This window comes from Sphaerodactylus townsendi, linkage group LG04 (assembly GCF_021028975.2).
Source record: "Sphaerodactylus townsendi isolate TG3544 linkage group LG04, MPM_Stown_v2.3, whole genome shotgun sequence".
Taxonomy (NCBI): domain Eukaryota; kingdom Metazoa; phylum Chordata; class Lepidosauria; order Squamata; family Sphaerodactylidae; genus Sphaerodactylus; species Sphaerodactylus townsendi.
Window position 1 is genome coordinate 142,333,591 of NC_059428.1, and position 27,399 is coordinate 142,360,989.

Here is a 27,399-nt window from a genome sequence, read left to right on the forward strand (position 1 = left end):
GATTTAGCTCAGGGTTGTTTATTTTATAAAAAAATTGGGGAGGAGATGTCCTGAATTGCCTTCTATGTGCTTTAGACCCACCCCACCCCCCGCTCCAGTATTAAATCTGTGCAACCGACCAGCCCCGCGCAGCCGGCACCAGTGTGGACCACAAGCAGCCATTAAAACAAACATCCCCGGCCTTAACTGACAGGCAGAGAAGTGAGGAGAAGCAAAGCGGCCGGGGGGGGGGGCGGGGGGGGGGGCGGGGGGATATTAAATAATCGAGGCCAGCCGGGCTTCTCCAGACAAACGACCTTGCGGACTCCCCTGGCAGCGCTGCCCCCACCAGCTCGGCTGAATGAGCCCACTGTCTGGGGCAGGCCAGTTGGTGCCTGATGGGGCTGGGTGCAGGGAGAGAGGAAGGTCTGGTGCCAACGGTGGGGGGGGGGAGGAGGGGGCAGCCATCACACCAGCCCTTCATCCCCTAGACAGACTCTGCAAACAGCCGGCCAGGGCCGCCCGGCACCAATGAGAGGTGGCGAGAGGGCGGAGGAGAGGGCTGTGGTCTTCACGCCCTCCCTGCGGGCATCCCGGAGGCCACCAGCCAGCCTGCATTGGAAACTGGATGCTGGACTTGAGGGACTTCAGGGCCTCGTTGTCATTGGGCGGCCTTTTTTTTAAAACAAATTTAGCCAGTTTTTGACCCGCTCTTGGTCCGAACAGCTCTGCAGAGCATTCGTGGGTTCTTTCCTCACAACAAGTCCTATCAGAGTAGTGTTAATGTGCTAATATATTGTTGAACATACTGTCTTAAATGTATTGATATATTGCAAGGGTATTGACTGTTTATATATTGATTTTTCACCTGCTAATATATTGTGATTGTGATTGCATTATTGTTTATGTGTTGGTTTATCAATGTATTGCTATGATCAATACATATTGATGTATTGTTCTAGTGCTGCTGTTGCTGTTGTTTAAGTCGCCATCTGAGTATTTTGATTCTTAATTCTAGTTCTTCATGTATTGATTATTGCTATTATTGTTTATTCTATTATAGTGTTTATTGTTTTATTATGTTGTTAGCCACCCTGAGCCCTTTGGGGATAGGGCAGGGTATAAATTAAAATTAAAATTGAAATGAAATGAAACAACTGTCCTTCAAGGCAGGCTGAGATTCACAGGGTGTGACTGGCCCCGGGTTGCTCAGTGAGGGGGGCAAGGCAGAGCACGGATTTGATGCCACGGCCCCTCTATCCTATGCCACATTGGCTCTCCTTTTGGGATTTGAAGGGAAAGGGTTCTGGAACTGCTGGCGAGATGTGCCCTCAAGTCACTTCTGACTCACGGTGACCTTATGGATCAGCGTCCTCCAAAATGTCCTATCAGTAACAGCCTTGCAAACTGAGGGCCGCGACTTCCCTTATAGATGTACTGTCGAAAGCTTTCATGGCCGGATTCAACTGGTCGTGGTGGATTTTCTGGGCTGTGTGGCCGTGGTCTGGTAGATCTTGTTCCTGGTGCTTGGGTGTGTCGAACCCGCCGAAGCAAGAACAAGATCTACCAGATCTCAACCACACAGCCCAGAAAACCCACCACAACCAGTTCCCTTATAGAGTCAATCCATCTCGTGTTGGGTCTTCCTCTTTCCCTGCTGCCTCCAACTTTTCCTGGCATTATTGTCTTTTCCGATGCCTCTGGTCTTCTCACTATGTGACCAAAGTACAACTGCCTCAGTTTAGTCATTTTAGCTTCTAGGGACAGTTCAGGCTTGGTTTGATCTTGGACCCATTGATTTGTTTTCTTGGCGGCCCGCAGTATTCATAACACTCTCTTCCAACACCACATTTTAAAGGAGCTCTCGAATGATCTTCTCCCAAATCTGCCAGTTTTCTTTGTGGTGGGATCTGTCGGTGTGGAAGGGCAGGCAGACATGTACTGAGTGGTCCAGGGTAGGGTCTGGAGAACAGACTGTTATCTGGAAGATCCCCTGTTCAAATCCCACCGTTGCCACCAGCTCATTGGTTGCCTTTGGCTGAGAGGGCTTTCCTACTCTTACCCTCCGCCTTCCATCTGCTGTGAATACTGGCCTACTTTGGAGGGCTGTTGTGTCATCCCCTAAATATTCCCCTAACTTTAGTCATCGCCTAAATATTCACAATCCCTGCAGATTGTGAGAGGGTAGCTTCCCAGTTCTGAAAAGTTACCGATGTTGTATCATTTGTGATGATTAGTTTGCTGCAGTGGCTTTATTAGAGGGGGAGGGGGGATCTTTGAATTTAATGAGACTCCTGCTTAATTAGGCCGTCTCCAGATTTTTTGGTCTCCCCCGCAGCACATAGGTTTTTTCCTTCACCCTTTGAGTCGGCTTTCCAACAAAGTGGTTTTCCAGTTTGGAGAATTTGCCGTTGAACCAGGTAGCAAGTTCCTAATGACACAATTTGCCCTTTGTGTAACATGCTATATGAAAGATCCTACTGTTCCGCCTTCCCTTTACAGGACTCTTGGGTGAAAATTATCCAGACCCCAAAACGCCTTAATCTAAACATGGGCATGAGACATTCGCGCCCTCCCCCTCCCCGTTTTAGTAAACGGCTGTTTGGTTTTTTCATCCTGTTATTTTTCGCCCTAGTCCTGTGCGTTTCATATTTATGACAGGACCAAAATAATCCTGACAGGAAATGCAGTTGCAAAACTGGTTTATAAATGGGGGAAAGGCGGGGGGGAACAGATTGTGGAGACCCTGTGAAGGAAAAGGGGGTCTGCTTGCTACAGGTTGGTAGCAGCTCCGTGAGAGGAAAATGTAAACATCATTATTGCAAAGGTGGTGTTGGAACAGAAGGAGTTTATGCTGTTACGCTGTTTCCTGCCTCATCCTACAGAGGGGTTTTTACTAGACAGCCAGTGGCTAGATGGGGACCTAGGAATTGACACCTTTACTGGAATTGACATTCTGGTTCTATCCTTTGATGTTACTTATACTCTCATGGACTTCCTTCCTTCCGGTTTCCTCCTCGATCCCACTCCATCTTTCTCCTACCAAGCTTAGAGGAAGGATGGATGCTCCGTGCATCCATCCCCATCCAGCTAGATTAGGATAGCATAGTGAACCTATCTACTTACCTTTCTATCCAGAATGGAGTTCACTAATAAATACTCTTTTTATTAGATTAGAAACTACAACTGACTCCGACTTTCTTTTGTGTAAGCTTGCCGCACATTGGGATCCATCACGCACACGCACATGAGGTAAGGCTTCTGCTGTGTTCTAGCCACCCATGTGTTCCACTCTGCTAACTAAGAAAGGAATACTCTCCAACTACCAGGAGCTGTTATTCCCAATAGGTGGAAACACTAAAAGTACAGCAGAATGAAATATATCTTCGAGTTCTATTACTTTGCGGGTTGTAGGGGGGCTGAAATTAGTTTGGCTCCCCATAGCAGCTTGCCCACTTACCCAGCGCTTGGAGAAGAGTCCCATAAGGCCCTGGGCCTGGTTCTTTCAACAGCCATCTTCTCACTTTCGTGCATTCTCATTTTGGTTTTTATGCAAGAGACTCCGGTTTTCTGAACGTTGTCTGCTCGAATTCGAGCATCCTCACTTTGGGTTTTATGTTGCGACAAACACGTCCATTCTTCTGAAAGTCAGCTGCTCCGATTTGAACACTGTCGTTTTCTTTTGAGAAACATACCAGTGAGACTTGGTTCTTCCGAAAGTCAGCCACTCCGATTTGAACATTCCCATTTGGGTTCTCTGGTGAGAAACGAACCGGTCAATCTCAACTGCCCCAGTTTCTTATTCCAATAGTTCAGATTGATTGTGCAGAAATTACATACAGATGACATATAATGTAAGACAGGTATTTAAAGAGGGTGCATGGTAGAGACAGACATTTATTTACGGTCAACGACCAGTGCAAAAACCCGTCTTACAATCATTCATCAACATCGATACAGTATGTACATTTATTAGTGCATAATTTATAAGTTAGTCACCATCATAAGAGGTACCCTTCAAACCCTACTTAAAACCCTAATTAACTTTCAGAATATTGAACTGGACGTTAAAACTGCCTCATAATTAAAAGGCACCTCATCCCTTATCACCCGACTGTTGGGTATCTCTCTATTTACAAATTGTTGTACAGAAGCGAGCCGTTATACTTGTAATTCTGTGGTCACTGCTCATTAGCCTGTAGTCCAGTATATCTTTGTCATTCAAGCTGATCGGGCCTGCCAGGACTGGACTAATGGGGGAAATGGTTTTGGAAAGGCTGGCTGTAGTCTGTGGAAGTGGGCTGAAACTCACAAATCGTCTTTAAGGTGGCCTGACTTGGATGACCCGTCCGACTATGGATCTTGTCCGATCTTGGAAGCCAAGCAGGGCTGACCCTGGTCAGTATTTGGCTGGGAGGCTTCCAGGAAGTCAGGTTTGTCACGTAGTCAAGCAAGGGCAACCCACCTCTGCTGGTCCCTTGACCTGGATAGCCCAGGCAAGCCCAGTCTCATCAGTTATCAAAAGCTAAGCAGAGCTGGCCGTGGTTAGTAGTCAGATGGGAGACCACCAAGGATGCAGAGGCAGGCAATAGCAAACCACCTACAAAGCGGGGCTTAGGGCTACAAAGAGAGGCTATGGCCCCTTCCGCACACGCAGAATAATGCATTTTCAAACCACTTTCACAACTGTTTGCAAGTGGATTTTGCTATTCCGCACAGCTTCAAAGAGCACTGAAAGCAGTTTGAAAGTGCATTATTCTGCATGTGCAGAATGAGCTTTAGGGAGCTGGGGCTGTTTAGTCTGGAGAAGCAGAGGTTAAGATAGCCATGTTTAGATATTTGAAGGGATGCCATGTTGAAGAGGTAGCAAGTTTGTTTTCTGCCTCTCCAGAGAGTAGGACACGGAGTAATGGGTCCAAGGTGCAGGAAAAGAGATTCCACCTAAACATTAGGAAGGACTTCCTGACCGTCAGGGCTGTTCGACAGTGGAAGTCACTGCCTCGGAGAGTGGTGGAGTCTCCTTCTTTGGGGGGTTTTAAACAGAGACTGGATGAACATCTGTCAGGAGTGCTTTGATTGTGTGTTCCTGCAATGCAGGGGGTTGGACTTGATGGCCGAAGGGGTCTCTTGCAATTCTACAATTCCATGAATGTCTCTTGCCTTGAAAACCCTATGGAGTCTCCGTAAAATCAGCTGCAACTTGATGGCAAAGAAAATGTCTTAAGGAGCGGTTGGACTTTGGTTTTATTTTGTGAGCCTGCGAACCTTTTCTTGCAGGCTCCCTGTTCTGCTCGCGCCATTCTGGGATTTGGCTTGTGTGGGTTGGCACCTGACATTGCAGGGGGTGGGAGCCAAATAAGTGGAGCCGTGATGTTCCTTCCTCTCTTCCAGAGCAGCAGCAGCGGCTCTCTCTCTCTCTCTCTTTCTCTCTCTCTCTCTCTCTCTCTCTCAAATATTTTTCAGAGCTTCTGAACAAATAAATACCTTGAATGAAGCCATGGTTCCCGAAGTAATTTTAGCTCTGTGCGTCCCCAGGAATGCCCAGAATAGCTAGGTGATGTTTACAATGCAGGCCCTGCGTGTCGGAAGCCGGGGCCTCCAAGGTTTTCTCTGTAACAGCCGTGTCAATAAAATTAGACCGAGGGTGGATCGCCTTGGAAATGTGGTTGTCTTTAAGGTGACTCAAGAAGACACCAAGCACGGCTGTCTGGAAAAACCCGCTTATGCAAGTCCCTTTACTCAGCCCCAGGCAATGCAAAGACCAAATGCATCAGTTCATGGTGAATTTGGTGTATAGGTGTGTGTGTGTGTGTTGGGGGGGCGGGGCTTTTCTTTGCCCCTGTACGTGCTGCAAAGAGGAAGTTAAATCCTCCGGCGTGGCCAATTTTCCTCTTGAGTCTTGCAATCGAATCCGCAGCACGCTTAGGTTGATAATCCACCGGTGTTCTGCCTCGCAGCGAGCACACAGTTCCTGTGGGGAGGATTCTTGTCCTGACACCAGTAAAGTTGTGTCGCCAGAGATCTGTCACGCCCTGCGGTCTGTGGTTGCTGCATGAATTTCAGAGGTCGGGACGTGTTCTATGAGTTAGAGGATGGCTTTTCAAAGGATTGATTTGGGGCAACGAGGAGTGCGGGTCTGTATAGAGAATCAGGGCTGCTTAGTTCCTATAGAATCCTCCCCTTGGATTTCCCCCTTTAAACAGAAGGCTGTGTCTATCGCAGGTGGAGCCGCAAAACTAAAAGTCATCTTTGGTCGATTTCCCGCTGTAAATTAGATGTAGATTAATGCAAGTTTGAAAAGTAACCGGACCTTTTCGTCGCTGTTTCTTCGACCTCACTTTAGCTACTTTCACTTGAAGGCATCTGGTCCTACCTCTGATTCCAGAAAACGGACATTCCCCACTACCGCGGGATCGGATTGCCAGAGCTGTCCTGATTGGCTGTGGTTCCGTGTCGGGGTGGATACGTGACGAGAAAACGACACCCATGCCTTCTGATTGGCTACCGTTTTCCCGTGTTCTCACTGGAAGGATTGTTGCAGGGCTAGCTGGAAGGTTCGCCCCCTCCATTACCGCAGACATTTGCGCCCGCGGCTATCCAAGAAGCCCCTGTTCTATCAAGTTAACATTAATAAAAAGAGCAGGGGAGTCCGAGTGTTCCCGTTCTCTTGAGTTCTTGAGTTCTCGTTTTATCGTTTGACCGGTAAATGTATGACTGAATCAGAGGAACAGGAGTAGCTGAGTGAGATGAAATCGAAACTTAAAGAAAAATCTGCGCACGCATTGCGCATTGCCTGGCGTGTTCTGATTGGCTGGGAGCAATCACGTCACTGCTAAGGCGGGAATCTGAAAACGAACTCAGTCGCCCGAAATTCCCCACTAATCCAGAATGTAAACATGTCCTGGCAAAAAGTTGCACAAGCAACCAGGTACAGGAGGAATGCGGGGTAAGGGGTGGGGGGAGCGACGGAGCCGGAAGGTTCGGCAGTGGGGAAACCACGAGGAAACCGCGACATTTCCAGTCACTATTCTGGAAATAATTGAAAGTGGGGAATCGACCTGTGTTGGGGAAGGGAAGCTCTTTTAGCTGAATAGTCCGAGGTGAAAAACTGCAGAACAGGGGCATGGCTGAAACCACTTCACAACGCTGGCGGTTAAAATGGAAGAGAGTTGACTATTTCTGTGACCTGACTGAAAACGGTGACATCTTGGGGCCTAATTTTGGATGGCTCATGTCCGCACGCTTAACTCTACATATTTGTTCTTTTTCTTTTTTCTTTTTTCTTTTAAAATAACAAAAATGACGATGGCACAGCAAGTATTCATTGTGTGCTTTTAAAATAAAGACCTCTGTCTTTGTAAACACGATTAAGGGAATGGTTTTGGAATAGCTCGAAAGAGCAAAGGATTTCCCCTCTTCTAGACTTTCTTTCTATGTAGTCTATGTGTGTGAGAGGAAGGGGGGGGGAGTGTATGTATATATACACACGCACAACATCTGAAATTTATTTTTGTCCTTGGGGAAGGTGGGGCGGCTGTGCGTCTCTAGTAAATTGCCAGAGTTTTATGGTCCCGCCAGCACCCAAGGCAAACAGACACCCTCCTGGCGCACTTGGCTGTCTCACGCCGGGCAAATTCTGGCGTGGGGTTTGCTCCTCCAATTGAATATTCCCGTTGACAGGGCTGGGGAAGGCTAACACCGCAAAAGCGTGTAGGGGACCTTTTTAAAAATAAAATAAAAGGTCCCCAGAGCCTTAATTATTTTGATGTTTTATTGCCGAAGAACCGCCTCCTCTCCCTCCGCCTCCCCCATCTCCAAATTTAGATCTCAATGTGCTCAAATGCAAGCGGGACAGTGTTTTTTTCCCCCTAGTTTCAAAAATTTTGTGACGCTTGTTTACTGCCAACTTTTGCAAAGTTGCGGGTGGGAGGAGAAATATGTGTCGGGCTACTGTTTTTGCGGGTACAACACAAACACACACACAGCTGCATTAGATTAATTGGTTAAAAAAATCTCTTAAGCTATGTTTTTGCAGCGCAAACGCCCGGATTAGTTGGGCTGTGACTGCTATATTATTTGTACTCCCGATACTGAGACAAACCAGAACCATCTCCCTTCCGACACCCTGTAAGAAGTAAATTCCTCTTTCAAGATGATGGTTATGACATCAGAACAAAGGGGTGGAAGGTGCTTATTTTCCAGAGTTTTTGTCCGTTCCTATGCAGATTGAGGCTGTTTCACTAATTGACAACTCATATGATTGGCTCAGGTTTCTTTAGTCTTAGAACAGGTTCCGGAGGGGAGGTTATGCTGGTCCACGGCTGCATAAATGAGCAGGCATCTTGTGGCATCTGGCAGGCTATTCATTTATTATTCTAGTATGAGCATTCATGTATTGGAAGCAGTACAAGAAGAGTTTGGATTTATACCTTGCTTAAGGAGACTCAAGGTGGCTTACAAGCTCCTTTCCCTTCCTCTCCCCACAACAGACACCTCATGAAGTCGGTGGGGGCTGAGAGAGTTCAGGGAGAACTGTGACTGGCCCAAGGGCACCCAGCAGGCTTCATGTGGAGGAGCAGGGTAACAAACTCAGCGCCCTCATTTCGGAGAAAAGGAAAGGAACTCAATAGCTCAGCTGTGTGCAATCCAGAGGAAAGGAGTCAACCCTGACTTTTAGAGGCCAGACTAACTCAAACCAGCTCCCAGGTGGGGAAGGGCCTCTAGCAACCCCCAGTCCTCTGACCCTACTGTATCCACCCCCTGACCTCATGGCCCTGTGGTGCAGGAGCTTGGCTACCCTCTTTGACCCCTTGGCTTGTTGCGTCCTACCCCCGGTTGTGTCAGCGGAAGGAAGGATGCAGCGTTCTGTCCCCGAGGGGAGGAGAGCAGCCTCCGGCCCCGTGGAAAACAGCAGTATGATTAATTCCAGCTTTGCTAATAAGAAATTGCATTCATTCCAGGGGCTGGCAGTGCGCTCGGCTTGCAAGCTGCGCTCCACTACTCCGCAGACTTATTGCCCCTGCCTTGAATGTACTTTAAAGGGGGTGTGCATTGTGTGTGCGTTGTGTTTTTAAACGACAAACAATTTAAAGATGTGCGACGTCTCCTTCTATTAGGATCGACCTCTCCTCCCTCCCCCCGGCCATCTTTGTTTTCTCCCTGGATTCTTTCACAAAATAAAACTTCGCTCTGTGTTCGATACACTAATGGGAGTGTGTGTCATCAACTCAACCTCGTTGCCGCTGTTGTGGTGGTTGTTATTGTTGTTGAATCGTTCCGCTGTTTTGTGGCGCTGGGTGATTCATCCTTGTGTAGTTTTCCCCTGGCCAGATTTTTGGCTTTCCTTTCTGAAAGAAAACAAGAGGTCGGTTCCTGCGGGTCTGCTCTGCTCACTGTGGCGCTTGGCTCTGGCCCAAAGAACGCTTCTGCCAGTGCGCAGTGCCACCTGCAATGCTTACCGCAGGATCCAACCCACAATGCGCAACCCGGCACGTACTCTCTCGGGAGAGGAAGGGCCAGCGGGATTTAGGGAACGGCCCCCAAGTCAGAACTCAGTGTTGATGACCCCACCTGGGTTGCCAGCTCCAGGTTGGAAATTCCTGGAAGGTGGAGGCTGAGGAGGGCGGAGTTTGGGGAGGGGAGGGGCTTCAGTTGAGTGTCATGCCATAGAGCCCTCTTTCCAAGGCTGTCCTTTTCTCCATGGCAACTGATCTCTGCAGCCTGGAGATCAGTGGTAATTCCAGAAGCTCTCCAGTCACTGGCAACTGTCATTGGGCTGAAGAGGGCCTTTGGTGGCCCTGCCGTTGATGCGGCAGCCAAGAAAGCCAATGCAATTCTGGGCTGTATCAATAGGAGCATAGTGTCTAGATTGAGGGATGTAATTGTACCTCTTCATTCTGCATTGGTTAGGCCACACCTGGAATGTTGTGTACAGTTCTGGGCACTGCAGTTCAAGAAGGATATTAACAAGGTGGAACGGGTCCAGAGGAGGGCAACCAAAATGGTCAAAGGCCTGGAATCCATGCCCTACGAGGAGAGACTTAAGGAGCTGGGAATGTTAAGTTTGATGAAGAGAAGGTTAAGAGGTGACATGATAGCCATGTTTCGATATTTGAAGGGATGTCATGCTGGTGAGGGAGCAAGCTTGTTTTCTGCTGCTCCAGAGACTAGAACCAGGAGTAATGGGTTCAAGGTGAAGGAAAGGAGATTCCACCTAAAACTTCCTGACTGTCAGGGCTGTTCAACAGTGGAATGCACTACCTCGGAGTGTGGTGGAGTCTCCTTCTTTGGAGGTTTTTAAAGAGAGGCTGGATGGCCGTCTGTCAGAAGTGCTTTCATTGTGTGTTCCTGCATGGCAGGGCGTTGGACTTGATGGCCCTTGGGGTCTCTTCCAACTCTATGATTCTATGATTCTCATGTGACTTAGCCCCAGGGCAACTGGAGTTTCTGAGTTGGAATCCAAGCTGGTATCTGGCACAGGAGGCACCAGCGACCCATATCAGAGTCCTTCATTCCTGGTGTCGCCTTCCATGTTGAAAGGAAATGGCGGTGCATTGCAGGATGCATATCTAATAATAATAATAATAAGAAGAAAAACAATAATAGTAATAAGGTCAGTGAAAAGTGCACTGGAGGTCAGTGAAGAATGCTAATCATTGTTCTGTTCTTTTGCTCGTTTCAGACCCAGCCGGTGCCCAACCCCGTCGCCTTCTATATGCATCGGTCGCCTTTGCGGTTCCATCAGTTCGAAACTCTCTTCAACCACTTCATAGAGCTGCTGGTGCCATTTTTTACCTTTCTGGGACGGCGCATGTGCCTCCTCCATGGGGTTCTGCAGATGCTGTTCCAGGTAATAACTGTTCCTGAGCACATTTTTGTTTTGGCTTTTCTCCTGCCGTCCCACACATACCGCAGCTGCCCCAGAGCTCTAGGCCACGGCTAGATCTGGATTGCATTGACCTTGGTCTGGTCCAGCCAAAGATGGGTCAGACATTCTTGGGCTCAATTGCAACACAGGCCGAGAACTAACGGTGCTTGAAGGACGCTCCTCTGTTCTCACCATTTGCTCACGATCTTCTGCGTCAGCATAATCTGGCACTGAGAGCTGACTATGGTTGCAGGGAAACAGTTGGAGCAGCAGGGCCTTGCTGGGTGTATGTTGTGTGCTTTTGACTCTTTTTCAGAGGAGCTCAAGACAGGTGACATACATTTCCATAGGAAAGATTTGAATCTGGACCTCCCTGGTTCTAGTCGGACACTATGACCACTGCACCCCACTATTCTGCCCGGCAATAGGACCCATTATAGTCCACCCAAATCGCCACCCAAGACCTCAGGCAGAGAGAAATCTTTTCAGAGATCGGTTGTGGTGGGTTTTCCGGGCTGTGTGACCATGGTCTGGTAGATCTTGTTCCTAACGTTTCGCCTGCATCTGTGGCCGGCATCTTCACAGGTGCATCACAGAGAGAAGGATACACTTCTCTCTGTGATACACTCTGAAGATGCCAGCCACAGATGCCGACAAAATGTTAGGAACAAGATCTACCAGAACACGGCCACACAGCCCGGAAAACCCACAACAACCAGAAAACCCACAACAACCATGAAAACCTTTGACAATACATTTTCAGAGATTGTTTTTACCCATGTGGCCGGCAATCATCCCTGGGACCATTTTTATACGAAGCATGCAGCTGTGTGGCGTAGGTGTGGCTGTATCTCTTCTCTTTGTGGTTTCCTAGACACATCCCTTCCCTTCTCCCTTCCCTTTCCTTTTCTATTTTTTGGCAACCTTGGAGATATCCTTTGCCTCTTCTGCCAGCCAGTGAAGAGTTTTCACAACCCCCCTCCCCCCCGCAAATAAATAACAGTCAAATCCTTTAATCAGGAACGCAGTTTAGCTAGTCAGAGGAAGAGTTCCCCAGCTTGGGCACAAAGTAGCTGCCGGGCTGCGCAAAAGGAAATTGTGCATAATAACGACTCATAATGAGCCATTGTTAAATGCATTCGTCATATTGGCCTGTAACTGATATTTTATGGACAGTTTGCAGTGAGCGACTCAGTTCCCACAGGAGTCTAGCAAGGGAGAACACGTCCCAGCGTCATAGGCAGGGATTCGACTCACGTGCGCCCAGACTCCTGTTCATTTAATATTTACTGTTCTTTTCTTCATTCGAAAAGACTTTTATGGACACTGCTTCTGCTTCTGCAGAGGAAGCCGTAAAGTTTAAGGTCGATATCCCACTTAATTTTGCTTTTCAAGATTTTAATTGACATTAAATGCAAGGTTTTATTAGACATTTTTATAATTGTTATTGGAGTCGTGGTGGCTGGGCTCTGTTAACTGCAGGGTGGGGTTTTTTTTCCAAATTCTTCAGCGAGTCTGCAGAAAATGCGCTGTGCCAGGAACTCCCTCCCCCAAATTGGAAGGGGGGGAAGGTGTGAATTTTGCTGGCCACTCCAAAATCCAACGGTAGGCTGGAGGGGGGAAAGGTGTTTGCGTTCGAGGGATAGTGACCCCTCTCCGCCACATGCTTGAGAAAAAGGCAGGGCTGTTCGCTCAGGTTTGTGAGGGCGGAGAGACCGGCCAAGCGGTTTTTTGTATAGGGGGTACTGCAGGGTTCTCTTTGGCTTTCTGCCGTTGACTTGCAGCACGGCCCTCCGATGCTTTGCGATGGGTCACTGTCTCCGATCTGTGCCACCTAAGCTGTGGCTCACGGCATTCGCTCAGCAAAGCTGGGAGAGGTTACCGGGGATCAGCCCACGTGGCTACTGTTTCTGCTTGCGTCTGTACATGGTCATCGTTGCAGTCATAGACAATGCCTTCTTCCCCTGTACACCAGCTCTGCACGGCTGATGCACGGGTCCAGTCCTGACCAGGATGGGGCAGGCTAGCCTGATCTCCTCAGATCTCAGAAGCGAAGGCCTGGAGTTCATGCCCTATGAAGAGAGACTCAGGGAGCTGAGTCTGTTTTGTCTGGAAAAGCGAAGGTTAAGGGGGGACAGGATAGCCATGTTTAAATATTTGAAGGGATGTCATGTTGAAGAGGGAGCAAGCTTGTTTTCTGCTGCCTCAGAGACTAGGACACGGAGTCATGGATTCAAGGTGCAGGAAAAGAGATTCCACCTAAACATTAGGAAGGACTTCCTGACCGTCAGGGCTGTTTGACAGTGGAATTGGCTGCCTCAAAGGGTGGTGGAGCCTCCTTCTTTGGAGGTTAGAGAGGCTCAATGAACATATGTTGGGAGTGCTTTGATTATGTGCTCCTGCATTGCAGGGGGTTGGACTTGATGTCCCTTGGGGTCCCTTCCAACTCTGTGATTCTAAGTGAGGTTGACTCTGGCTAGTACTTGAATGGGAGACCACCAAGGAAGTTTGAGGTTGGTGTACAGAGGCAGCCAACTGCAAAGCACTTCCGTTCCTCATCTGTTGCCTTGAAAGCCCTTGGCGTCATCATATGTTGGCTGCAATATGGCAGGCCTTTCTATGGTCAGTGCACAGATGACATTAAGGGGCAGTTGCCCAACATAACAACTATTTCCTGGCAACAGTGGTGTATCTACCTAGGGACAAGGGGTACCCCTTGTCCCCTGGCGCCAGTCTTCTGGTCACGTGGGGAGTGCAAAATTGGCCCCCCACATTACCAGGAAATCCTGCTGCCTCGTTCGCGTGCCTCAACCCCGTCGGAGGCACGCAAAAACGATGAGGCAGCAGGACTTCAAGCGCCCTCAACCCCACCCTGGACTCCCCCCTCCCTCCCTCCCTCCCTGCCAGCCCTCCGGGCAATTAAGAAGAGACTGCAGTCCTGGCCTCGGGGACCTGCTTTTATAAGCACTGAGGCCGGTGGTGGGGCTTGGGGAGCAGGAAGTCCCACCCTTTCCTGCTCCCCAAGCCCCACCCCCCGGCCTCAGTGCTTATAAAAGCAGGTCCCCGAGGCCAGGACTGCAGTCTCTTCTGGCCTACCCAGAGGGGAGGTCAGAAGAGACTGCAGGCTGCCGGCTGGGAGCCCAGCAGGCAGGGGGAGTCTTGGGGGGGGAGGTGGGCACCCTAGACCTTTCCCATGGCCATGGTGACATGGGCAGGGTCGAGGGCAGTGGGGGGCATCAGGGGCGGAGCCAGGGGCCGGGGCAAAGCCTACGGGCTTCCTGGAGACAATTTGTCTCCCGGTGCCATTTACCCCTGGTACGCCTCTGCCTGGCAAGGACAGTTTCAAGTGGGCAGCTGCATTAAGCTGCATTAATCTGCAGGACAGAATTCAAGTCCAGGAGGATCTTAAGAGGCCAGCAACATTTCAAGAGGGTATAAATCCCATGGGAAAGTGTCCAAATTTTTCTAGAGCTAGTTTGTCGGCCACAGAAGTTGTGTGATGCAGGATTGTTCCAATGTATCCCAGATAAATTATTTTCAATCTTTATCAAGAGGTAGTCATGTGCCCCCCCCCCCCCTTACCTAGTAGTCCTTTATGTGTTTGGCAAAGACACTGGGAGAAAATGATATGGAGAAGGATCCTGTTTGCTTATGGAGCTACTCGACTTGATAAAAGCGCCTTTAGTTAGAGGGTATCAAATATTGCCGCAGAACTTTGATCCTCAATTTAAAACAACAGAAAAGAATGCGTTGTGCCCCAAATGGGCTGCTTAATCAAAACTGGGGGCGGGCAGGCAGGCAGAATCTAATATCTCTCAAGTGAATCCAGACAGAAAGCCAACCTCTGGAATCTTTTGCAGATGTCTGGGGACTCTTCCGGGACTGTTCCTCGTGTGTTTTATTCATACACAGAAGTTTCATAGCGCAAGGACCATTTAAAACATTATGTTCACTTCTCCAAAACTGGGGAATCCCCCTGACTGTTTGCAGAGGAGGAGGGGAATCAGCGTTCCTCCCTATGTCTTGAACAAGCAGGGAAATCCTGCTTTGTATTATCTTGCTTCCAAGTAGACCACAGCCTAGGTCAAGGAAACCGTTTTGCAGAGTTGTGGAAAATGCCCAGACCAGAAAGGCTTGGAGACTCACGGAACAGCTGTTGCCCTCTTACAATGAAGACATTTCTCAGTGCAGAACTGGCAGTGATCGAATGGGGACGGGAGGTGTGTTCAGAGGTGGGATGCAGCCTATTCGCACCTATTCGGTAGAACCAGTTACTAAAATTTTCTCAGTTCAGAGAACCGGTTATTAATGATTAACTCCACTAGGGAAAAGGGGGTAATCTCTGTCCCTGGGTACAGCAAATCTCGTCAAGTTGGAGATGCAAAATCGCTCCCCAGGGCCCCCTGCGGCCCCCCTGCCCCTTATGGCATCCCCCCCCCCCCACGTGTGTATGAACTGTATGAAATAATACAATACATAGTAATTCTTTTTTTGTTGTTGCTCATTGGTATAAAGGTTGGGAAAGTATTATAGGTAAAGATTTTTCATTTTCTCTTTTCCCCTTGAAATTTATATTGGAAAGAGAGGAGTTTAAACTACTCTTTTAGATTAAGGATTTTGGATCTCTCCCTCTGTTAGTTTTCTTTAAAGTGGAATAGATAAAGTAGTTATAGGAATCTGAAGGGGAAGTAGAAAGTAGGGAGGGAGGGAAATATGGGAAGGAGGGAGGCAATATAGGATGTTCTAGTTGGGAGGGTTGAGAGAGATAGACAATTAGATATGTTTGTAATATGTTAACAATTGTAAACAGTTTTTGGTTTCTCTCCATACTTATGTTATTATTTAAAATCAGTCAATATAATTATATAAAAAAGAAATAATACACTACCTTTCAGTATATTGCTTTTTTAATACTTTAAACAGTCATTATTTGAATCTAGAGGCGGGGCGAAGGGGAACTGCACCTGGGGCACGTGCGTCCTTGCCACAGCCCCGCCCAGGAATGCCCCGCCCCTGGAATGCCTGGCCATGCCCCCGTCGTGCCCCGCCCAGCCCCACTGGTGCTATGCCACTGTTTGAATCCCACCACTGTCGGAACCTGTTACTAAAATTTTTGAATCCCACCACTGGGTGTGCTCCAGCCAGTCCACCTGCCCTGCTTTATCCTTGTAGCAGCCTCTGCAACGGTTTCGGATCCAGAAGGCACAGCTGCCTTGCCTTGCCAGCCAAGAGGCCAGGTCCCTCTGGGGGAAGTGCTGGGCACACGGGTCTCACAGATGCCAACTGGGTCTTGCGTGTTTTTGTCATGCTGACTACTCCCGAGAGGGACGCGGGCACAGAGAGATTTAAAACTAGTTGGGGTTGCAGTGACTGCGTTTGAATGCAATGCACGGTTGCTTGATGGCGTGAAAAGATGACATTTTGGGCCCTTCCTGCTTGGAGGGCAACTTGTGGCGAATTGCGGCAGCGGAGTAATCCCCCCTCCCCACAGGTAGCCATGCTGGCTTGCAGCCGCAGAAGCAGCAAAGCAACTTGCAGCACCTTGAAGACAACCCGGGTTGCAGTTGTTGGGCGGATGCTCCTAGTGGAAAGGCACCTTCCAACCTTGGGCGTGGCTGGGGAGTTGAGATCTAGGAAGACACTCTTTCTAAATAGGTCCAGAGACCTGGGAATAATGACTTTGTCTATCCCATGAATAGGGTACCTATGCAGGGGAGGGGAGAGCAAGCGCGACTTTCTACCCAGTCATGCTCCTAAATGAGCAATACAATCCTAACCTACTCCCCCCACCCCCCAAATGTGTCTTTCCAGGCCTGGCAGGGCCGTCGTGCCAGGCGTCACATTGGCAAGAAGGTTTTGGGAACTGTCCCAAGAGCTCTTTCCTCAGGCTGTGCACAGCCGTGCCACCCACATTGCTCCAAAGTGGCTCGGTTCCAAAGAAGCCAATTTTGCAGAGGCACCAAGCTCAAAAGGGTTCCGCAAGCGAACCAAGGAACCTGTGGGAGCTCCCTTCTCTTTGTCGGCTAATTTAGAAGGGCGGAGAAGTATTCTGTCCCAGAGTTCCCCAAAGTGGTGTCTGCGGGCACACACCAACACCTTTCCTGATGCTGGCTGAGTAGTCTTAGAAAGGGGGCAGGGTCACCTGGAATTTTGGCCCAGCATAGTTTCTGAGAGGTCTCTGGAGGTCTCCTTGGCTGTGTAGGTTTTTTAAAAGTTGCTTTGGCAGCCGCTGCCCCCACAGCACAAAAACCTTCGCTGTGTGGCCAGTGGGTAAGCAGCATGTGTGCCAGAAGATATTTTTAAAAGATGTCCAGCCGAGCAGATTTTCTGCCTGAAACGTTGAAGACTTACTTTTAGAGTTATACATAATCTCAGTTGTAGACATTCTGTGGGCAGCTCTCCCTCCTCAGGCAGTCATATTGCAGTCATATTGCTCCTCCTCCTGGGGCAGCCATTTTTGCAGTCGGCTCCTCCTCCTGAGTGGCCATTTGCAGTCGGCTCCTCCTCCTGGTGCGGCCATTTTGTGCTTGGCCCCACCTCAGTGGTGCCCACCCCTTTGTATCAGAATCCCAACAGTGCCCACAGATTCAGAAAGGTCTTGGATTCCTGTTCTATCCTGTTACGGCCTTAACAGGGGAAGGGGATTTTGGGATAGGATTCTCCACCAGCTGCTAAAAAGTGTAACAGCTCACATAAAAGTAGCAAAGGGGAATGAACACTCACATTGGCAGATCAGGAGAGGGGCCGAGAGGAGATCTTTTAGACTGTATAATATGGGGGGAATGAATTCTGGCAATGAATATTCCACAGAGAAGCAAGAGTCCAAATTGAATTTAAATGTTTATATAAATTTGTTTAAAAATACACACACACAGTAAGACACAAAGGGCACATGTACATTCAAGTTCCTGAGGATTATAGAAAGGTGTTAAAAATATATAGATTGGAGATAGAGAGGGAGGGGTTTTTTTGTGGGGTAAAGGTATCATGTTTACCTAACTTGCAGTTCTTAGAAAGAGTAGAAGCGCAGAAGGCAGGGAATCCACGCCAGCACAGAGACCCAGTAGAAGAAGGCGATATTGTGTCTCAAGAGACCAACAACATGACCAAGAGAGGAACTTATGTGGCCAAAGAGCAAAATGTTGCAGGTAAACTGAACTTTTATACCAGGTGGAGTGCGTCTCCCTTGATGGGGAAAAGGAACCAATCACACTCACGTTTCACACATCTGTGCTGCTGGGTCTGGGGGGTGCTGAGGTAGTGGCTTCGATCTACTGCTAAAACCCAAGTGACAATGGGGCCAATTGCTCTTAGATTAAAGTCCAGGAAGCTTACAGAATGGCTTTATGCATGAGTAAAAGCTCAGATTTTGGCTGAGACATTAATTAGACCGGGAAAGGTGGGTGCTTTAGAGGAAAATTCATAAATGTGGGAAGAGGAGAGGCAGAGAAGCAACCATCTGTTGATGACTTGGTTTCCAGAAGAGATAGGGAAATGACAGTATCTGATAGCAAGTTGGCTTTCCATATTCTTTGTCTTTAACAGTATCTTTGCAAGGTGTGGTAATCAAGATCATGCCCACAAACAAAATGAGACCTCCAGGTTATGCTAGAGTAACTCATCCTCTTGATTAGATTTTGTAAAGCAGACCTGTGACCTTTGGACATGCTGCTACCTACACCCATAGGAGTGCTTTTGGCAACTGGCTTTTGCCAATATGATTTTAAAGCAGAAATATATATAAATAATATTCTGGGGGTCCTTTGGATCGTTACAATCCTGTTGAGTCTTCATCTGCATTCTGAAGGAGCCCTGTTTTGACATGGCCTGGCCTTCTCAGGGAGGGAACAAAGGCCGTTTGCCACATATGCAAGGATACCGAAGCCTGCCTCCAATGATCTGTGTTCAACCTGCCTTGAACCACTGGGAAAGGCAGGATAGACATGTTTTAATAATCAATAATCAATCAAAAGGAGAGGGTTATTGTGAGCGGGGCCTTCCCCACAGAATTTGTCTGGCCCCTGTGAGAAACAGGCCACATTGGAAAGAAGCATTGGCTTATGTAGAGATGTGTCAGGAAAGCCCCCCCCCCCCCCCAGGCTGGAGGCTGAGTTGCAGGGCTCCGGTCTGCTCCTTCTTTGCTGACACAGCCAGAATCCAGAGGGACAAGCCCCGCCCCACCCCGAATTGCAGTGGAGCTCCAGATCATTTCTCATTTATTCATTTGAAACATTTATTCCCCTTCTCCTGGAGAAAGGGGCTGTTTTGGAAGGTGGGCTCGCGTGGCAGATTCCCGATCGGGGTCTCTCGTCTTCCTAAATCCCACTTTCCCAGGCTTCACTCTCAAATCTCCTGGTGTGTCCGAGTGTGGAGTCAGTGCAAAAGGGCCTAACCGGCTGCTAGCCTCCGCAAATTGGACAGACCCCACAGGGCTACTCCTGCATTCTTGTGTCCAGGTAAAGGATCCTCCAGAGGCCGGCCAGTTCTAATCTGCAAGCCAGCCTTCCTTGATAGGAGAGTGTGCATCTGAGGGGTTTGGGAGAGTTGGTGCCGTGGGCGCCTCGACAATCCAGCATGAGAGCCAGAGTGGTTAAGAACAGGTGGATTCTAATCTGGAGAACCAGGTTTGGTTCCCCACTCCTCCACCTGAGTGAAAGAGGCTTATCTGGTGAACCGGATGTGTTTCCACACTCCTACATTCCTGCTGGGTGACCCTTTTACTAGTCACAGTTCTCTCTGAACTTTCTCATCTCCACCTACCTGACAAGGTGTCTGTTATGGGGAGAGGAAGGGAAAGGAGCTTGTAGGACACCTTAAGTCTCCTTACAGCAGAGAAAGGTGGCGTATAAATCCAAACTCCTCCTCCTCCTCCTCCTCCTCCTCTTCCTCCTCCTCCTCCTCTTCCTCCTCCTCCTCTTCTTCTGCTTCTTCTTCTTCTTCTGCTTCTTTTTCTCCTTCTTCTTGACTTCTGAACACGCTCCCCCCTTCTCGGGCCCTGCTGTTTTTATTTCAGGATATTTTGATACTCTTCAACGTCAGACCGCTCGGCAGCAACCCTCTTGGCTCTCCTGGACGAGGCCTGTTAAACACATGAAGGGGAAGCATTAGGTGCGTGCCAGGAAGGAAGGGCATGGTCACCTGATGGTGAGCTGGCAGGTAGCAGGCGCTTGGCAGGGAGCGTCAGCCAGAGACTGATGCCAAGGCCAGAAAGGGAGGAACTGAGCCGAGCTCCCTGGAAGACGGAGGGTGGCTGCTGAGCTGCCGATGGGGAAGCACTGGAGCCTCAGGCCAGCGGGGAGAGCATGTGGAGCAAAGGCAGATGTTGAACACCCCAAATTGCTTTGGGGAGGCATTTTCTGGTTTTGGCAGCCATTCAGATGACAGAGGTGGAAAGAGGGTTCCAAAAGAAAAATCCCTGTTTCTCCAGCCTATGGCTGTCACAGCTTATCTTTAGCCACATGGGTTAGATCTCTGAGCTGCAGTAGCAGCTGCTGCCAAAGCAACTTTTTCAGATATCTGCATGGCCAATCAACTCTCCAGTGGCCACTCACAAGCCTTGCTGGCCAAAAGCCCCGCCTACTTTCTAAAAACTTTTGGGTGCCAGGAAAGGTGTTGTCAAGCACCCACCGTGCTCTAGTGGAAGACCCTGCTCTCAAAGAAATGAAAGAAACCTTTTTGACTTACTACTGAGGTATGAAAGGGTGCTGCCATGACAGAATTTGGCACAATTGATTGGCACACTGCATTGTACCTTTTCAATGGACGTTGGTTTCATGGTGAAGACCTGGGTGCCAATGCTATACAGCTGTCTAATTATTGATCTCAGTTATTTAAAAGCTACATTTGGTTCTGTAGTCGGGTAGCAGACCCATTGCATTATCACTTTTGACCACTGAAGAATGCCATTGGTCCAAAACGCGTTTGGGTTTAGGTCGTAAAGTGTGACGTAGGATCTTTTTGCGTTAATTCATTGTTTTTATACACACGAGGCAGACTGCCGTGGGCCGTCTACTATGACGGAATGATTTGAATTTAAATAAATGCACATGTATTTTTGCTATGCCACAATTTTCCAGTTGTAGCCCATATCTATCCTTGACCTTTTCGCAAACTTGGCCCGAGCGTTCACTGGGCTGTCCCGCTCCAAAGATGTCCCTGCTCACCACTGCAAAGCGTTCTGGCCCTTTTGATATTTCCCCCACTGGGGAAGAGGCTTGGCTGGGGCCAGCCCTTTTGGGGACGCTCAGTGCTACCTGCAGCAAGTGAGAGAATATTACCGATCAAAACCATGGATTCTTCCGCAGACATCTCAGTTGGATCAGACTGCTGGAAAATAAGGATCCTTCCAGTGGTGGGATTCAAATAATTTAACAACCGGTTCCGGTGGTGGGATTCAAATAATTTAACAACTGTTTGTTTATAAGCACCATTTTAACAACCGGTTCTGCCGAAGTGGTGCGAACCGGCTGACTCCCACCACTGGATCCTTCCCCTAAAAGCCCTGACCCCCTCCACTGCGTGACGCTCACTTGGGAGTCCTTATGGTTGGGGCGGGGGCGCTGTAAACACTGCTTGTCTTTGTTCATGTGAACGTAGCCCGATATAAATTTGCCAACAAGTTGGTTGTTGTTTTGAGTATGGGATGGAACGGCATGGAAAAAACCCTTCCCGTTTACCAGAGGAGTGCATTTAATTAGCTCCCGGTTTGGAATTTTATCCCCACCCCCCTCCACAAACACACACCACCCCTAATTTATTTTTTAATCATTTAAAAGCGGCTCCTGGACCCGGTGCCGTAAACCGGTATTTTGACTGTGGCTGCCAGAACCCCGTTGGGCGGCCTTCAAATGGCCCTGAGCCCTTTCTTCCCCACCCCCGCCCCCCTCCAACATGGCTGGTTTCTCTCAAACTAAACCCAGCCCTGGTTTCTGACAAGCTCTAATGAAAAACAAATTGTTATATTGCTTAGAAAAATAATTTGAAGGAAGCCTGAATTAGTTGCCTAGGTGGGAAAGTTTCGGCTACTTGAAAATAAAGTTTTCGGGAGGGTTGTTTGTTTTAAAACGACGGGGTCGGCTGCTCGCTGAAATATACAGGCTTGCTTGTTTCGGAGGGGACTTAGCCAGAGCGCATGAATCATGCCTTTTTAATCAGGACAGGGATTTGATTAGTTGGGAAAGGTCAGGGAAATGGGGCAATGGGCAATTCCAGAAGAGGATCAATCATGCAATAGGTAGCGCAGGAAACACACACACACACACACACACACACACACACACACACACACACACACACACACACACAGACACCCCTCTGTTATTAAAAAAATAAAATTAGAAATAAAATGTAGGGTGGTTGTTGTTGCGGTTGTTGTGTTTGCTTTCTAAGGGGGTGTTCCAGAGCAGGTCCCTACCTGAATGTCTTTTGGACGTGATTGGCTGGATTACCATACTGAAGGCCCAGGAGGGTAAGTGACTGAAGGTGTGAACCGGGAGTTACTAAGCAGGTTCACTTAAACAGCAGCTGAAATTGTGTCGAATGAGCAAAGCGCGTTATTCAGGGGACGGCTGAGTTGAATGCTGACCTACCTCACTCGGTTGGCTTTGCAAATGAGGCCCGTTAGAGTTACTAGTCCTCAAGAAGTGATTTGAAGCTGAATTAAAAAGGGCGAACGAGACTAAGGCCCCTTTTCATCACCCATTCTCCCTCCCCACTCCACTGAAGACTTTGATGTCTATCAAGGATTCATGAAATGTAGCACTCCCCACGAACACATGATCTACTCGGTGGGTGTGATCTTCCTTGTCCTGATTGGCTGTCGCGCTGTGTTGGAGCAGGACCTTTTTTTGTTTCTGTTTGCGCACAGCTACGTAACTACGTCACTAATAGCTGTGTTGCTGGAATTTGATTGGCTGCTAGGTCTGAGCGGGAACATTACTCCGCTCCTGATTAAAAATGCATATTCTTATTTTCGTTTTTACATTGCTATGTAGGCACATATGAACAATTTTTACAAATTGTTGTCTCATAGCAACGTTATTTCGTTGCTACGTAACCACGCCCAGTGCCCAGCAAAATAAAAAGGCTGCGCATGCTCAGCGCACAGCCCACTGCACTCTGATTGGCTGGAAGGCTCCAAGGGCGGGAACAATAAGACGTGTCTCTCCCCTGTTTCTCCCCACTGAACCGGCTTTGGCGCTTGATTGGCTAAAAGGTGCACTTCAATGCAAGTTCCGAAAAAACGCGTGATGTGGGGGAACGCGCACCAGTACCTTGATAAAGCCATGTTTGGCACTTGAGCGGTGGGGAGTTCTGATTAAAAGCGTGATTTATCTCATGAGTGTCACGCAATTAATTGCCCGTGGGGAATCGCCCTCAGTCTCGTTCATCCTTTTTAATTCGCATTCCCTGCCAGATTGCCTAAAGTGGGTCATTATCATAGGTAAATAGAATGGTAGAGAGCCAGGAAGTTGTAGTGGTTAACAGTATCAGACTAGTACCTCGGAGACCCAGATTCAAATCCTCCTTTGCGCCGTGGGAAACGTAGGCCCGTTACATTCTCTCAGCGTAGTCTACCTTGCAGCCTTGTTGTGAGGGTAAAATGGAGGAGAGGAGATGCAAGCAGTTTTGGGCCCCTGTTAGGGAGAAAGGCAGGGTACACAGGGATGAAATGAAATCAATAAAATAACCAGTCTTGTGACACTGTTTTCAAGCCTGCACTTTAGACGTCTCACCAGGAGGGCAAGTGGATTGGGACCTCAACTAGGCTAGGATGATAATTAAAACATGTGCTTTTTTAAAAAGCAGATTTGTCTTTTAATACAGCTGTTATAGCTAAATTTGTAACCAGGTACAAACGGTCGGAGGGTGTGTGTGTGCCCGTTCCTGCGTTTCCCGCCTTCTTCCCCTTGCTAGAAATTTATAATGCTTTAAAAACAAGGTTGGTTTATTAGCGTCTGGACGTGATTTGCGGAAATAAAATGTGGCTACTGCAGGGGGAAAAAGCATTATCTGCTTTAATTAGTGTGTCAAGAAAATGTGCCTCGTTGCATTGGGGGAGGTTGGTTTTATAACAGCAGGGATTTTTCTCCCCCGCCAGTTGTTTTTTGGGGGATTTGGAGTTTGTATGTGGGGAAGTGCAGACCGGGCGACTCCTGGCTGGGAAATCCAGGGTACTGTCTTGCTTTTTAAAATATTGGATTTGGGGCTCTGCCTCTAAGGCAGTGGTGGTAAACCTGTGGCATGGGTGCCAGAGGTGACACTGAGAGCCCTCTCTGTGAGCACATGCAAACAGAGTGCCCCCCCCCCTCTAGGCTGGCCTGGGCCGCTGGGCTCGATTATTAGCATTAAACCTAAGACCTAGTTTTGGGAAAGCAGTGTAGGTAGCCCTGTTAAGCGCTGCTAAACCCCACTGATTTTCATGGGAAGAACTGAAGCGCGATCCTTTACCTGGGAGTAAGCTCGGTTGCCGGCAGTGGGACTTGCTTCTGAGTAAACCTAGGGTCGTGATTCACCCATTGGAAGAGTTGCACGGTTGCTTCAAAGCAAAGCCACCGACTACCACCAAGCTTACTCCTGAGTAATGCATGCCTCGGAGCCAACCGTATTTTTAAACTAAAACCTCAGTATTCAGGTTAAATTGCCGTGTTGGCACTTCGCAATGAATTAGTGGGTTTGGGGTTGCAATTTGGGCACTCGGTCTCGAAAAGGTTCACCATCACTGCTCTAAGGGATCCCAGATCACCCCCTCCCCCTCCAGCACAGTTTGGGGAAAAAATAATAACTCGCTTGATGATGCAGTTCAGTGTCTTTCTGAAAATCTCGCCTTTTGGAAAGGAATGCACATTTGTGTAAATGTCGGCAGCCGGCGCTGGGTATGCTGTGTGTGGGGAGCGCGAGGGTGCCGCTATTTTCTGGAGAGCAGAACATGATGCATCAAAGGCCTCGCAGTTGGAGCTTCACACGGGGAAGGGTTCTGCCGGAAAACTGCCTTCTTCCACTCTGCCTTATTCCGGCTGTTCGGGAGAAACGATACCCCGAAGGAGGAAGAGTTTCAGAGTTCCCCGCAGGGACCTAAAAATAAACCTGGTGCATAAGAGCCTCTTGTCTGAATTCTGAGCGGCCCAGGTGAAGGGAGCATCTGGAATGCAGATTTCTGGGAGGTGTGGCAGATTCTCGAATACAAATTCACAGCCTTTGCCTGAAACGGTGGCATAGCTGGCTTATTGGCTGGGCCCATAGGAGTTTACAGAGGTATAGTTATAGTGGCCAAGAGTCCACAGACTGGGTTTTGAAGGGTGGGAGTTTCCTGTGGAACTTGGGTTCCAAGCCACAAAAGGAACGAACGCATACCCTGAAATAAGAAGTGGCCGCGTCGGACTCACCCAGTGCTTCTTGGAACAGGGGGACCCTATACAGAGCTAATAGCACTGGAACTCCTTCCCGCGTTCGCCTCACCCGCTGCCCACCTTACTCACTTTCAGGCACCAGGCCAAAAAGATTTCTCTTTACTTGGGCTTTGAACGAAGGGCTTCTTTTCTGGCTGTTGACGCTTTGCTCGCATGCTTTGGACGCCCTGGCTCTTGCAAACGACTCGGCTTGTTTCCACCGGCATGTTTGGAAGCAGATCTGTTGTCGTGTGCCTTTTTACCGTTTTTGCCGTTTTATTAACTTGCTTTATTGTCTTGATCGGCTTTGTGTTACTGCTGTCGACACAAGTCATGCAGATCAGGGCTGGGGAAGCAGCACATGCATTTCCAGGCTGAAGAAATCGACAGTGTGTTCTGTGGATCCGTTCCACATAAAACACGCCCTGGGACACTGCCCTGGGCAGCTGGTCAAAGAGGTGGGGCAGTTGCCAGGAAGGATGGCTCCGTCTCAGGACCTGCTTGAGCTATGGGGTTTCAGGACTCCAGGAGAAGAAGAAGAGTTTTGGATTTATACCCCACCTTTCTCTCCTGTAAGGAGACTCAAGGTGGCCTACAAGCTCCTTTCCCTTCCTCTCCCCTCAACAGACACCTTGTGAGGCAGGTGGGGCTGAGAGAGTTCCAAAGAACTGTGACTAGCCCAAGGTCATCCAGCAGGAGTGTAGGAGTGCGGAAACACATCTGGTTCATTAGACAAGCCTCTGCCACTCAGGTGGAGGAGTGGGGAATCAAACCCGGTTCTCCACATTAGAATCCACCTTCTCTTAACCACCTCACCACGCTGGCTCTCAAGGAGAAGGTCATCCAGCAGGAATGTAGAAGTGTGGATACACATCCAGTTCACCAGATAAGCCTCTGCCACTCAGGTGGAGGAGAGTGGAATCAAACCCGGTTCTCCACATTAGAATCCACCTGCTCTTAACACGCTGGCAATATTGATTAACACTTTCTTGTGATTTTGTGGCGGAGGCCTACTTGTTAAGCCAGTAAAAAACCCCAGTGGCCAATCAGAAGCCTTGCTGGGCAGAAGTCCTAGCTGTTCCTGCCAACTTTCTAAAACCACTGTGCGGGCATCGGGAAACTTGTCAGTGGGCACCAGGGCCCCACATCGGGGAAGCCTGATCTAAAATAACATCTGTACTTGTTCAGTGTTACCTGGTAGGAGAGACCTGTTGGGGAAAGCTGGAAGGACCGGGGAGCCGGCTTCCAAAAAGTAGAATGACAGCCAGTCAGGTTTAAAAGCAGGTCCCGTTTCGAGGCGCTTGAGAGCCTCTGCTTCCTGGCGTGAAAGGTGCTTTGCATCTGTGGGGTTGCCGCTCATGGATCAGACCTTGCTGTCGGAATAGACCCGGAGGGTGCGACCTGTAATCTCAGTTGTCCTCCTGTCAACCGGTGAAGGCAGTTCAAGAGAGGTGGAATTAGTGGGAGGAAAGGGAGGGCAGGATGGAGCCAGCGGCCGCTTGTGCTCGTCTGCCTTAAAACCCCACCTGCGACTCCCCCTACACGTGCCTTCCTCAAGGCTGCCGTAAATTACAAATTGCAGCCGGGAGTTTCTGCAGAAACACATCCTCTTCCTTCTTGGCTAACCTCTCCACATCTGGACTCTGTCTCTCTCCTGGGCCACCGAGCATTCTGCCCTTGGAGTGTTTCTTTATCTTACTCTTTGCACTCCCCCCCACCCCCGTCTTGTGTTCTCGCTGTATGGGAGGGGCTGTTGTCTTATGAACGGGGCAGAGCCAGTCATGCACCTGGGAGGAGGGTCGTTGGGTACTGAGAGCTATAAAAACCAAAGCTGCCCCCCCTTCCGGCCGGGGAATGCTCCCAGGTTTGATTTATGTTGTGTGTGGGAGAATCCCCAACGTGCTCTTGAGCGATGCTTTCATAAGTTTAGATGGTTGCTTTGTTCTCCCTGGACTGTGTTTAAAAACATTTTATCTTAAAGCGCCAGTTCCAGCTGGTGAAGCGGGAGGTAAACGGCAAGGCCTCAGAACAGCCAAGGGCAGGGGCTCGCCACAGAGACAGGTGCGCTCCCAGATCCGTTCCAAATCCCTTGGAGTATCATTTCCCAAACCTTTTCACCATTCCGTATTTCCCAGGAAGAGATTTTCCTCACTCACATTCCCCCGT

General features: G+C 48.9%; 1 protein-coding gene across 1 annotated transcript in view; it reads left to right on the forward strand.

Moving 5' to 3' along the window:
• Positions 1-27,399, forward strand: part of LMF1 (lipase maturation factor 1) — a 132,993-nt gene that overhangs the window by 69,604 nt on the left and 35,990 nt on the right. The window contains exon 6 of the mRNA XM_048495540.1: positions 10,661-10,828. Coding sequence (XP_048351497.1) covers positions 10,661-10,828 — 168 coding nt within the window. The remainder of the gene's footprint in view (positions 1-10,660; positions 10,829-27,399) is intronic.